Source organism: Falco biarmicus, chromosome 8, assembly GCF_023638135.1.
Source record: "Falco biarmicus isolate bFalBia1 chromosome 8, bFalBia1.pri, whole genome shotgun sequence".
NCBI classification, from domain to species: Eukaryota; Metazoa; Chordata; class Aves; order Falconiformes; family Falconidae; genus Falco; species Falco biarmicus.
The window spans coordinates 43,028,541-43,043,370 of record NC_079295.1 but is presented as its reverse complement, the minus strand read 5'-3'; the positions used below and the strand labels follow the sequence as shown (position 1 = coordinate 43,043,370).

General features: G+C 37.8%; 1 protein-coding gene across 6 annotated transcripts in view; it reads right to left on the bottom strand.

The window, feature by feature from the left end:
- Nucleotides 1-14,830, bottom strand: part of GALNT13 (polypeptide N-acetylgalactosaminyltransferase 13) — a 158,454-nt gene that overhangs the window by 131,971 nt on the left and 11,653 nt on the right. For 5 of the 6 annotated variants that reach the window (XR_008823688.1, XR_008823689.1, XR_008823690.1 and 2 more), the window contains exons 2-3: nucleotides 13,739-13,837; nucleotides 12,854-13,102 (exon numbers count right to left, since the gene is read on the bottom strand). Coding sequence is in view for 2 of the 6 variants with exons in the window: in XM_056350279.1 (XP_056206254.1) it covers nucleotides 12,854-12,995 (142 nt within the window). In the remaining 4 variants the exon portion in view is untranslated. Of the gene's footprint in view, nucleotides 1-12,853; nucleotides 13,103-13,732; nucleotides 13,838-14,830 lie in introns of all 6 variants that reach the window. The other variant, XR_008823691.1, reaches the window with a different exon arrangement.

The window sequence follows — 14,830 nt, the reverse complement described above, 5'->3', positions numbered from 1 at the left end:
GTTTCGCTTTGGGAAATGACTTCTGCGAGGGTCTAAAGCATGCATTCAGTTTTCAGTTACTCTGCCAAAATGCTTCCATTTCCAGAGCACTACTACAGATTTTTTTTGCACACAGATCAGCTATGGAGTGTGTAATTAATGTCGACTCAAGGGAGGAAAGGGCTATTTCTGTCACAGCTAATACCAGGCGTCCTCACAATAGGATTCGATCCTGCCACCGGGATACAAACACGCTCAAAACAGACATGAACCTACAGCACCTCAAGCACAGAGGGAGAGGTGGAACTGCAGATCAGAGAACAGAGCCCGTTACAATAATTCCAATTTAATTTCATGTAAAAAAATTTTAAAAGGGAAGAGAAAAAAATTAAGTCTTGGGCAGATACACTCAGCATTATAAGGACAGAAGCAATTTAGGAGTTAAATGCTTCCAATTTATTTCCAACTCTAACCAAGCCCTAATAATAATATCATAAAACAGAACGCAAAAAGATGAATTTCCACATTAAAATATTGTAGGATTATATCATGCTTTAATTAAACCTGTACAATACTGAAAGTAAACAAAGTTTCAGACAAGTCAAGAAAAGCCAGTCAGGAAAGAGACCAATATGTGAGATCTAATTAGTGACAGCAGCTCATCGGAGCATGCGTAAAACAAACTTGAGCTCAGCCTGCACTCACTGATCCCCTCAACCTGGGCAGTTAAAAAGGGAAACAATATAAATCTTCAGTGTTGTAGGAGAACACTGAAAGCAGAGTGAGACGTACTGCTAGAGCACTCTGCTTTTTTTTTAAAAGGAAAAAAATCCAAAAACTAATAGAAAATGTGTAAAACTACTTTGAGGCATGAACTGGGGGTTATAGAGTATTTGCATTAACAGTTCTATGTGTAAGTATATCAACGAGTGAAAAACAAAATCTCTTTCTGTACATTTGCAGATAATTTTTAAACAGTTTGAGTACACTAATTAACTGATTTTATTTTGCTGTTTAGCCTAAGAAAAGCTGTTAGGTATTTAGAGTAAAATTCAGTATGGAGGTGTCATACCACGTTGATGCAGAAATTCTCTGTAATGCGCTATTACACCACTACCATACAACTTAAGTCTTGAAATGCTTCCTAGTTCCCTTCCCATTAAATGGCATGCCCTTTTTAGCCAAATACTAAAGGTAAATGACACCTTTCTGCCACTACTATTTCACATATCACAAAAGGCACAAAGTACCAGATGGTATTATTAATCTCATTTATAGGAACACATTTTCTGCATGGCAACCCAATGGTAAGAACCTGTTTTGGTTTTTGCTTATTTGTTTTAATAGAGTAGAATCCCAAGGACAAGAAGGATGACATTGGAATGGATTTCACTCTGATTCTTCAGTCTTTATTATGCAAATGAATGCTCCCTTTAGCTTGTCAGATTTGGCAATCAAGGCCCTGGAGAACGTCTGTAGCTAAAAACTTCCATTACCGCACACAGGAATACTGTGCATGACATCTACTAAAAACAGCCTCAAAGGATGGTATTCAGATATATAAACAATCATGCCTTCACAATAGATATTATGATTTCTAATTATTATTCAAATTCCATACTGCACCAACAACACAATTTTAAAGTATTTCTTACTGATAAAACCAATTATTTTTATTTCAAAAGTTTCCCCAAAATTCCCTATCATCCTGCTTCAGAAAAAAAAAAATTGCAGTCAAAAATGGTGGCTTCCAGTTAGCATAAAACCCACTTCTCTTCCTTTGCAAAATAGAAAAGCTGCAGCACATGACAACTTAACTTGGTGTATCCCTTATTATTCTGATGCCTTCTCAATAACCCTGATTTCTTCACTGTTTTGTTGTATTGCTTAAACCCTATACAGAACTTGTTCAAGATTAAAAACTACTCACCTGTGCTGAAGTTTCAAACAGTAAGGAAGAGATTCAAATATACCATGTAATGTGTAGAACAATTTGAAGGTTATTTAAAACTGGGCTAAGAAGGGCTGATGGCAGTCAGAGCTTCACATTTTTAAGGCTCAATTCTTGCAGACTTGTGTACACCGACACTATCTGCAGAGCTTTTCTGAAATTCATTCACAGTTTGGAAGTGTAGTGTCAATAACAGGAAGAGAGTCATAATTTTTAGACAATATCCACTATAAAAGCGTCTGATGATAGAAGTACACGAGGTTTTCATGAATCCTTCTTAATTTTCATAAAACTATTTACTCCTGAGGTATCGACTGTCAATAAATTTTGTAAGCAAGTAGGTCTAAATGGTGACAGGTACTTTGCAAAAAGAAAAGATTGTGCCCAAGTAGGATTTCCAGTAATCTTATGATTCATTTGTTGAACATAAAAAGTAAACCAGAAAACCTAAAAATCTTCAAAGTGGCTGGAAACCATATTCTGCCATTGCCAAAGGAAAGTATCTCTTCTAAAATTCTGGGTTTCTGTTAATCCTCATAAGAATGACTTGAAGTTTCCCAACACAGCTAGAAAACTGGCTTCTTTCTCCTGCCTTACAACACAAACAATTCATATATCTTGCTATCAGAATAACTGTAACTGAGAAAAGTACTAGTTACAAAGCAAAATCAAACCACTCTTATACTGCATACAGGCACATGTATATACAAGCATCCTCAGCCACTCATGATTTTAAACTGGCTGTCTCTGAAATAAAAAATTGTCAAGTGCAAAGCATCTATTTCTGGGAAGGATAATACATTTTCCTGCCTATCTTGCATATTCAACTAGCAGTAAGATCATTTCCCTTTAATTAAATTTTCAGCTTTTTGCAGGTTCCTGTTTTTGAACTGAAGATTATATATTATACCTACACCACTAAAACCACTAATATTTATCAGTCTATCAGAGAGAGCCAATTGTTAGCATTTACATGAAAACTATTTTTCTCTTGTACCATTAAGACATAAAAATTTAAGCTGTTACTGGAAAAATACACACATTTATTAAATACATGCAGTCCTAACTAGCAAGACATGCCTATGTCCACACTTCATTCATGAGCTCTGCCTTAAAACTCCTGGTGCTGTGATGAAGCAATGAAACAACACCACAAAAAACTTAACGGAAAATGCAAAAGAACAGCAAGTTAAATTTAATTTAAAGGAATAACAAATGGTACAACCTGGTAAACTATACCCGCTAATGAAGTTCAGATGAGCTAGGGCAGTCCTCTTATACCCAGGGCACCGGTCCCCTGGAAAACTCTTAAACAGGCTTTATGAGGACAGCTGGAAAGTACTTGAATATCAGGGACAATGTTGTCAATGTGACATAGTTTTTAAACTTCAGAATGGTGTGGATTATTCAAGAGAAAATGCAAAAACAAACAAGGCAAAACCCCTAATTGTTTATACCCTTCTTACTTAAAAGTCTGAAGTGTTATGTAAAATTCACAGTATTTTGTTCATACCTTTAGGATACAGGATAGACCCATGCAATGCAAGCTTTTCACACCAACAATTTCTCTCCGAAACATCAAGCAAAAAGAATCATTATAAAACCCTTAATATATCGGGGGAAAAAAGAAGAAAAAAAAAAAAAAATCACATTTCAAAAAATAATCCAGGGACTGACAACTGCACGTTTCTAGACAGCTTTAAAATGCAGTCGTACCACATACTACACTAGAGTTATCCAACTTTTGGCAGCAAGGGAGAACATAAATCTCAATTTTGTCACTACCATGTCATTTTTCTGTCAGCTACTACAGATGGAAAGTACTTTTGACATCTTCCAATATTTCTATGTTTACTGTCAACAAGCTAAAAGTGCAGTTTTCAATATCTACTAAACAATTCCCCTAGATATTTGTACACTGAAACTAAAATCGCAATTCAGCTCAGAAGGCTGGACACAGTTAAGATACTACAGCAGGACTGTGTGATATACAAAAATGCCAAAACGTATTTTCATACTACAAACCTCATTTTTTTAAAATTTTATCAACTTATTTGAACAAATGCAGTATGCTTCACACATAAATAAGTCAGCAAGTTTTCCCACTAGCACTGAAGATTTCCACTTTGGTTTCTAACACAACACTCGTTTAGACAGATAAATGTTGAAGATAAGGAAGGTATTATGAATATCAGTAAAGTATAAAAAAAGGTAATATTTTTCATTTCTACCAACCTTTGATGGATAGATTTTTTTATTATTTGGAAAGGTATCATAGTTTTTACTTCAATTTAACCACAGAAGTACTAACAATATTTCAGAACACCACATACATAAGGAATGACATTTTTTCCCTGGCCAAATTTTCAGTAAATTCTTAAGCAGTATAAAAGCAATGAAAAAAAAATAATAAACCTTTCTGGTCATACAGAACCTTTCACTGGGCAGGAGGGAAGGATGAGTGAGAGGGCAGGACCTTCTCTGGCCTGAGCAACTCTTGTAGCTTAAGCATGCGTAAAGTGTAAGTATATGCACATGATACTGTGTATAGTGTATGATACATATAGATACACAGTATAGAAACACTGTACAAGTTAACTCTTTCATCATTATTCCTATTTTCTCATTAAGTATTTCTTGGGTTAAATACCTTCAACAATAAACCTTGAGGTAAACCTTATCCATACAAAAAGAATTAGGAAAGCAACACAAAACTGTGGAAATTATACCTTGTGCAACCAGACTTCCACGGGAGCGCAAAGACTTGGGAGAACACCGTTCCCTTCCTACTCTACTGTCATGGCAAAGTACTGTGCATAACCATCAACGCTTTCTGTACGTCAGGCTGATCACGTACAACAATTTGATCAAACAAGCCCACGTTTTGATTGGGGGGGGGGGCGGGAGGGGTGATGGTGGTGTTTGCTTTCTGGAGTTAGTGGTTTTGGTTTTTTAAGCTGGATCCCTTGAGGATGAGTCCGTGTATTTCTCAGTGTCAGAAACAGGAGCTGTTTCCCGGTTATGGCACTGAGAAACACACGTTCCTCTTTCTCCCATTACCTCTGGCCTTACCTAAAAGCAGTACAGACGGGAAGCATAACCCGCCTCCAGTACTGCAACCATCACCATCCATGTGGCATGGAGCAAGCTTGGGAATCACCCGTCCCATGCAGTAGCTAGGGGACCTGCAGAGCTGGGGGAGCAGTCAGAAGCTTCTGGTGGCAGAACTCTGGAAAAATGAGAAATTCCAGACCATGTGGCTGATTATTTGTTTTTCAGGAGATCAGAAATTACTGAGAAACAGCTGCTGCGGTGGGGATGGGGGAGTTCCCCTTCTTCTTCAAAGGAGGGAAGAGGTTATTCAGGGTCTGTCAACACTTTCACTTGTTCCATGCAATACCCACAGCTGCACAGACAGACTATGTATGTACCATTCAGTACACAAAAAGCGGTATAACAGAAATACCATTTCCAGGAGACACAAATCATAGTTGCAAAGATACTTATTTACCAAGACCCATTCCACAACAAACAAGTCCTTCGTTCTGCCAAAACAGCTTGGCAGTCATTCTTCTAACGTCTAGTATTTAAAATATCTAACAATAAAAGTTAACGGGAAGTTATGGAACAATAGGAAGAAATATCTGTCAATTCATCCTCAAATCGGAGTCCACAGTGTGCTAGAAAACATGACATTTTCTGGCTGAAGCTTGTAAGTTCAAACAAGACAGCAGCACATCTCTCAGTAAGACAGCCTCCATTTTTTTTTTTTTTTTTTTTTTTTTTTTAAGTTTGCAATCAGAAAAAGATGTCTGCTATGGCAGTTTTCCCTCAAGCTTTAGAAATGCTTTTTTCCTTGAACTGTGCGATGAAGATCTATAAATAAACTTAATGTGTTTTCACAATATCCAAATCAGCACTTTAAATTTTATTTGTCAACAAATTTGTGAAAAGATTTTAGTGCAATGTACATACTCATCCATCCATCTATTAAATCTTTATGGTATGCTATTAAAAATATTTGCTACCATTGTTATTGCAGAGAGTCCAATGCATACAGTAATCTGACAGATAAACATGTTACTATGGAAACTACCCAAATGAATGCCTTATTTTCTAAACTTGGCCAAAACCCCAAACTTTTATTGCAGCATCCAAATGTTTCATTCACTTGCTCTATATGATCATAACACAGACCTTTTCTTTTTTAAAAATACATAAATACATTATAGGATTTGAATAAATGAACCTTCCTCATACTGAGTTTTCTTCAAAATAACATTTCAATTATTTTTACAGATTTCATGACAAATCCATTTTGTAGCACTTGAGAACATAGTTAACACCACAAACAAAAATTTGCATAAAGGCATTAGACACCAAAATAATGTTAAAGATTTGTCACCACTTCATGAAAATTTAAAACACACATTAACAATACAAAGCTGCATTAAAAGCATTATTCATGTAGCAAAGACAAGCACTCAAACTTACAATTTTGTCTCATTACTCATATACAGTCATTTTAATTAATCACACTTTCTTTGCAATTACTGTTTCAATCACAGCACATGCTCCCCATTTTATTATTTAGAGAGCAATATTTCACTTACCCCTAGCTCACTACACATTTTACTCTTAATCTGGACAGAAAAGTGCCAACAACAACTGTTTTCAAAGACAGCTTTCCAAACAGAAAACACTAAGTTTAACTAACATATTTGAAATTGAAATTAAAAATTAGAGGATTTTCTGCATTCAAGTCCTTCTCCATTTCAAATTCCTTAACCATGAATGAAAGAAAAACACTAAAACAAATGCATGAAACCCTCTCTTTGCCTCCAGGACATGTTCTTCCTGACAAGATGCCTAGAAACGAACTAAGATCCTCCCTCTCTCAACTGCTGCACCAGGCACAACAAACCAAATGCCCTCCTGGCACAGCAGAAGCTTGTGGGGGTGTGATAGGATTCTCTAAGAGCATTTGAGATGATGGATGGAAGGCCATGCATCTAGCCAGACAGATCAAGAGAGATGAGGTCTTTCCATTTTCCAGTTACGTTCCTCCTCCTAGCCACAGCAGCTTAACAAGAGACGCTGCACCTCAGAGTACAACCTCCCTGCTAACACACTTGCCCCCAGGTTGCAGTCAGGCTGGGGAACATCTCACGGCACCTACCCCAAAGGGATGATGGTCTCCATTCAGTTCATAGTAAGGAGCTGCAGTGAGGAGGAGGCTACAGCAACTGTGAAGCAAAGGTCTTGTGGGCATTCAGAATTACCCTAATTAGCAGAAAATTAAAATAAAGCTTAATTGATAAGATGCCAGGCTGTCAGATTGCCTTGGCTTAGAAACAGTCTGTAGCTTTTTCAATACAGCAGCAAGACCCAGCAGGCACAGTTTATCAGACAGTAACCCACACCTGCGTGCCACAGAATGCAGATGAGAAGCAGGGTCTTCTGGGACAGAGCTCTGCTAAGAGATCCTCACTGGTCACCTGCAGACACCTGCTCTTTTTTTTTCCTCCCACAAAAAAAGAGCACTGCCCTTGCAACATTTGGCCATCTTACTAGACAGGTTACAACGTCCTTGGTGGCAGCTGGCTTTATGATGATGTATGTAGGCAAATAACTACAGCTGCAGTAATATAGGCCATTTGTGGATTTATTCAAGACGCAAAACCCTTCTCTCAGCTTTTTAGGATTACACACTGAATATTTGTTCAAAAGCACTTCATTTGTGTGTTTGGAGACCAAGACTTCCAGAGTCAGTAAGAATGCATTTACAATCACAAAGTTGTGGAAGGCAACAGAAGCAGTACAGAGAAAACTCGAGCTATTATTTTTTAATTAAAAGCATCATGGCTTCAGCTTTTACTTACCGTACCTTCTTCATAAGATCCCTTTTCATGGTGCAGGTTGCAATTTTAATAGCATTCCAGTATTGTTTAAACGTTTCCTTCATTGTAAGCTCACTGTGCTGAGTAAACTGACTTCTAGACTGTGCATTAAAAAGGCTTCTGCCTTTAATAAAAGTGAGGCTGTTTCTTCAAGCAGACCTGAAAGCATCCTGTCCTGCCAGCTGTGAGTACTGTACATTTCAGAAGAACCATCTGCTAGGAATATTAGATTGAACATGATCAGTTCACAAGATGAGAAAGACTGCCTTCGCAGTCTCTTCCTTGGGTAGCCACCTTTCCACTTGGTGGTCATCGTGCCCATTCATTGCCCCGGACTCTAAACAGGGCTAGATACAGTCCCACACAGACAAAGCGGGAGAACCAGCTTTTCTGAAAGAACTAGACCTGTCCTTGAGAAAAGCTGCCATTAATACTAACGCTGAACATGACTGAGTTGGACAATTCTTCGCTGGAAGCCAAAGAAATACATACTGCACTGACATGGAGCAGAAGAGCCCGAGACAAGCAGAGACACCTGACAGACCAAGCACTATTTTCTCCCGTGTGATGGCTGAATCCACAACAGGCTCAGGTTGTGGTAAGGGTCCTCCAACAGGCAATACAATGCTGTGCCTCCCATCAGTTTACTCAGTGCCGTGTTCCTGAAGTCCTCATGCACACATGCTACAGGGTAAACACTATGGACATCTGGCCTTTTTCGGACTTGCCAACTTGTTTCTTCCCTTCAAAGCCCTGCCTAAGCAAACTGCTGACTAGTGCACCTTGGCTCGCAATGTTTTAAATCCTTAATCAGCTCCGACTCCTGCCTGTGCAGGAAGAAAAGAGAGGAAGAGACACAAAGAGGAAAGAAAAGCGAGGAGGACCCTCTCCCCAGACTGCTCTCTCCTGCCAGGAGCACTACTAAGTGCTGCCCTGTCCCCTCTTCCACTAGACAACATGCATTTTATTTGCATTTGGGAAGAAGCCAGACCGAGTTTCTAACTAATGTGATGCTCTCCATAAAACCTGTACCTCTCGTAGCCCTTCTGAAATGGCTTAGGCACAGTTAGACCTACCCTGAACCTCCTGAAATGCAAGGCAAAATCTCCATGCATCCCAGCAGGCTGCTGTAAGACGCCAGACGCCTCCGGGAACGGGAAGGGACTGCGATCCTGTTTCCAAGTTATTGACTGCTCTTCAAAGAGCTTCCCCGTAGCCTGTTTGACACGCATCCTGGGAACTTACTCCTCTGTCACCTCCAAGATTCATCAGACAACGCTGCCCAAATGACACCACATTAGGGGCTCCAAGGTGTGTTTGAAGACCTGCACTAAACATTAGGAGAAAGCGGCAGCAACAGAACTCTGCCCTTGGGGTGCAGGCCCTGAACCAAGCGGCAGCAGAACTGCTGACCGTCACTTTCAAAGTTTCTGCATGTGCCCCTGACAAACAGAGACTGCTGAGAGGCTGCCCAAGCCCAATCCTGATTTTCTTCTAAGGTAGGAAGTTTAAGAAATAAATGTTTTCTTTCAATAGTGGCACAAAAATAGATGCAAGTAAAGATGACTTGACTAAAAGCCAGCTCGGGGTTGATTAGGATAACACTTGCAAGTTGTTAAGCAATACCACTAACCCAGCTCAGTGACAGCTCATTTTTATAACACTCAGCTTTTATACTTGTCACTCGTGCGCTTAAAGGTGTACAGGGAGACATCAGAGGGGGATTTCTGACAGCTGTGTTCCAGTCCATGGACTGTCACTGCTTACAGTTCAACATCTACTGTAAAGTTGTCTTCATGAATCATTCAGAATGCAATAATTACGACTGAAAAAGGCACGGGAAGTTTACCTCTTTCACCTCTCCACACACCATTCTGCATAAACAGAATCCTTCTTCTCCAATTAATGACAAGGGTGATGGATTAAGTGACTTCAAATACTGGATTACCATGTCTAATTTAAATTTCTATTAGTATATTGATTCTTGTTGTGTCTTTTTTAATATCCTTGTGCAAATACTGTAATTATGTGGCCTTTTATGTCTATAGATAATCTGTGGTCTCAATTAGAGGTATTCAGAGACTGATAAATACACTATTAATAAGACAAAGGTGACGGTACCCATGCAGGTACTTTACAGCAAAAAAGCAGCACTACACTTCATTTCCATCAAAATAGCTGACAGCACTTAGTATAAGGAGGTTTTAGCAGTCTGCTGGATTGGGAGCTACAGAAGTTTAAAAAATATTTCTGATCACTCCACCAGAACACACATTGTTTGAGCAGAAATAAATGAAGACAATTTGTTAAATCTTCAGAACAAAGTGAAAAATTACTCCGGATTTTTTTTTTATTTTCAAATATGCATACTGGCCTGGCAATACATATGACTATGTAATATAACAAGAAATACTTAAGGTACGGGAAAAACCCAAAAGTCAGACAAATTAACTTTGAATTTAGTGGACTGGAATAAGAGTTTCATTCAAGAACACCTAATACTTACTTGGAACAGTCTGTAGAGTGTTTCAGGTCTGTGGCTATACTAACACAAAACTCCACAAACTACATAAGAAGCTACCAAACCTTCTAATTGTAACAGCCAATGAGAAAACGTGGGTTCGTTGCAATTATTTATGCAAGTCATCGATTACTGAATTAACCGCCCTCATCTACTAAACAATGTTTTTCTAAAACCAGAATCTTTTAAACAAGAATATTCAGCTATTCCTGTTTCCTGGAATTGTTTTAAGTCTGTATGTCACCAAGCAGAGTAGAGATATCAGTGAAGGACACTGCTTTAGATTCTACAGTACTGGCTTTTTTTTTTTTTCCCCTCTCTGCTCCACTGCTCACTGCCCCCTGCCCCCACCACCCCCACCCCGATCGAAAACTTAAGGATAAAGTAGATAAACTCTGCTTTTTTTTGTTTTGTTCCTTTTTTGGCAGAAGCCTTCTAGAATTTCAGTAATCTCACAAAAAAATGGCATGCAAGCAATTTCCAACAAACCTACACTAGCATCTGCAAACATTACATACACTTTCATGATTTTGTAAAAAGTATTACAATCAAATATTCTTCCAGGATCACGTAGAATATGCATAGCATATTAACAGACTCAATATTTATTTTGCCAGGCTTTAAGGTAGAAATAATGGCATATATGCAATGAATATCTATATACTTAGAGAAAGAAGAAGCAGTGTCGCTTTTAGAATTTCTGTACAGAAAGCTCACCTCTTTATAACAGGCACAGCATGTAGAATTCACTAAGTTGGATGTAAAAAAGTCATTTCAAGTAGTTAAATGCAACAGAGTACTTCAAAATAAAAGTCAAGTAATACATAGTATTGTGCTGACAAAAAAGAAGTGTCAAAAAGGTGAATTCATACGTGCAAATTCCAGACTTTTTCATTTAAGTCTGAGTGGTGGTGGCAGGGATGTGTTTATACATTTATTTTTTTTTTAGTCTAGATTGATTTAAAAGTTGTTAGTGTTCAAATAAATCCATTATTCTAATATTTAGTATTTTTCTTTACAAAATATCCGATTACACAGCAGAAAATGCAACCGATTAAACACATTTCATAAAATGTAATCAATTTTGAGAAAATTCCAATGAATACTTAAAAAAAAAAAATCAATCTGTGATCACTTTCCTGCAGCTGACGATATAGGTAAAATGGGTTGTTTTATTCATGATATACCAAATTCTTGCCAAATGTTTGTTTAAAAAAAAAAAACAGTAATTCAATTACACAGGGAAGAAAACCACTATGACAACAAGCAATATCCTTTTCATTTGGAAAAATAACTGATTTTTTTAATTATTTTTAATGTTATGTACCTACTCATATGATTAGAAGGTGAAAGTGAGGTCTTCCAAATACTTTTTGAGGACGGACTGCCACATGACAAACCCATCACTGAATGGTATTTTCATTTCAAATTACTGCAAAATTATCAACTCAACTGACCCGTAACTCCAAAGCACTTTTTAGAGGATGACAATGATTTATCCTATGGACAAAACTGAGGATAAGTAGTTTACCACAAGTACGTATTTATGAAGAAAGGAACAGCACTAGACACAATTTTTGTCTATTGTCAACAGTAAACATGTTACAAAAGCAGCTGCACTAGTTCTAATTAATGTTGTTTCAATCCTATTAGGGATTCAAAGTATCTTCCTTCTTCCATATGCTGAACCGAAACTGGCAAAGAATAGGATGTTAATTCACAAGGAAAAACAAACATGTACATTGCGTAAATTTCCACTCCCTCTTCTTCTTGTGCATTTCCCATAAATTTACAGCCTTAACTGCACTTGGGAGTCAATGTTACAGCTACTACAGGTTACTTTCTAGTTCACTGCAAGTACGAAGTGGGAAGTACTGCCCTGTAGACGACTGCTCTGGAAATCAGCCATTACGAACTTGAAAACGTGTAGCTTCTGCCAAGGTTCAGTTTTCATGAACTCCAGCTTAGTAAATGACATTGCTAAAAAATATTTGGAGACGAGAATCTCTGCTCCATCTGCATTTAAGACTTTATCCTAACGTTTTAATATGGTAGAGGGAATCAAGTGTCTTTTAAATCTATTGTTTCTGCCAGAGTTAAAGAGTTTAAAAGCAAGTTTACACCTTTCCCAAATGAAAAAAAGGATTACAGAGCATCAATTCCCTTGTAGGTCAAATAACTTTTGATAAAAAAACATTCTTAATATGTTCATTTCCATTTTCTCTTCTGCGTATCAAAGACATTTTGTATTAGTTTTGCTAAAGAAAACATGCAAGACTCAGCCTTCATTACAGCAAAGGTCAAACACTAAGATAACTTAAAACTAATTCAGAAACCAGTAAAGCACTACAGAAAGAAAGGACTTCAGTCTTGGCATTTTGTCTGTTTGAATCGGAACAATAATTTAGAAAGTACTGAGAAACATCTATGAGGCCAAATGCTTAAAAAAACCCCAAACCCAAAATCTATGACCCTCAAAGACAGTTTAGATTTGGCACTTACCCCTCAGAGCAGGCAGCAGAGACCTCTCTTTCTTGTCGTCACATTTATTACATTCACTAAAGTATAAAAGTAAAAAGACGTCCACAAGCACCCATATGAGAGAAGTGGCCAGAACCACCTTGCAGTAAACAAATCTCCTCATTGCTTTACTTGGTTTCTAGCTCAGTTTCTGAGGAAAGACGGCAGTTGCTGAGACGTATCAAACTTCCACAGTTAAAATCCAATATGGAAGCAAAGAAAAGCATCCCACTGCAAGCAAAAAGAAAAAATGTCTGAATTAGCTAACAAGTACACACAGTCTGAACTGAAAAACGTACAGGAAAGTGCAGTGTTGAGATGTTTATAGTATTTCTTTCCATATATGCAGGTACTTTCCATTTTCTACCACCCTTCTATGAATACCTTTTTGACCTGTATGTGTCATGGACAGTCTACATAACTTGCCTTCACTCAGAAACACATGCAATATATATACAGCTTTCATGCAATGTAACAAATTTTAATAAAGATTCCACAAAAAGACAACAAAGCAGTGCTAACAGACAGTTCTAACCAACAGTCACTATTTTATTGAACATCTGACATATATTAAGGAAGAAAACTGAAATTTTCATTTTCCTCAAATAACGTTTTTAAAAGGCTATTTTAGATACGGCCTCTGAACACTAAAAGCCAATTAATTTTTATCTTGCAGAAAAATTTTGAACACCACCTTACTATCACCAAAGATGTTTTGCAAAAGTACGCTGCAGTCAGTCACAAACCTATTTAGGCTCTTGCCTGCAACAGAAAGTTTGGTCAACAAAAGCTAGGTGTGACAGCCTCCGTATCTACGCCCAGCACAGGGCTGTAAGTTAGACGACCATATTCAAGACTTACGGTTACCATTATAAGCTGCATTCAACGTCAGGACTGGGAGTTCTGCTGCGGCCATGCTCCCAAAGTACTATTGGAGCACTAACTGCTGGGTAACTGTCCAAGTGCCTATAAAAGAAAAGAGAAGAAATTCCTTATCACTTGACTGTCTTTTCTAGGACATAAAGAAGTTTCTTATAATTAAAAAAAGCTCTCATAAATTTTGTCCACGTTTTAACCTACCTACCTTAATTAAATGTGATTTCATACACAACACTTTTCTATCGTAGTTCCGAAAACCCCTCAGCTTTTCTATCTAGCAACATCACAGCTGGTAGCTTTCCTGGTTTAACTCACTCCTGGCCTGGCTTTCTTTACACATGGTCGCACTCTCACCACACTACCTCATCCCGCTGCGTTACTTTCTAGTCAAACGAATTTCTGTCCCTCCCAAAGTGATCTCCCCAAGAAGCACAGCCACATCAACTCCCACAGCACACAGGGAGAAGAGAATCAGACAGCTAGGCCAGTTTACCTTCTGGTTTAAGCAGCATACCAGGTAGAACACAGTGCTGAGGGAGCTTTCGTAACCGGTTGCTTTCATTTTAAGTATTTCCAAAATATAAGAAACTTACATTACATTTTAATTACAGCTCATTTGAACCAATGAGATAGAAGAGACTGAATTATTTATATACAGTTTTTCAAATTATTCTTGAAGTGCTATTTTACTATGTAATCATTAATACACTTTTCCATCTGTCTTAAATACAAACACAACCAATAGCTCTTTTTCTTGCTGAAGTGATCTACAGCCAGTTGATTTAAAATTTCAAGGCTCAGGACTACGTGTTTCAGGTTAGCACAATTCATTTTCATGCCAGGCAACAAGAACAGCTTAATTATACGAAGAAAATTACAAAGAAAAAACAAATTAACAGAGATCTTCATTAGAAAAAAAAGAGAGGAGAAAACAGCTGAAGTGTTAACCCTCCCCACGCAGTCTCTGTCACCATGGTGGCTGTAATTGGCTTTTGTAGTGTCGAGTAGAATAGTTATTTGTTCAGCACCAGCTGAGATACAAAGGCACTTCCTCCCCAAGCTCTTAATAATACAGAAGAA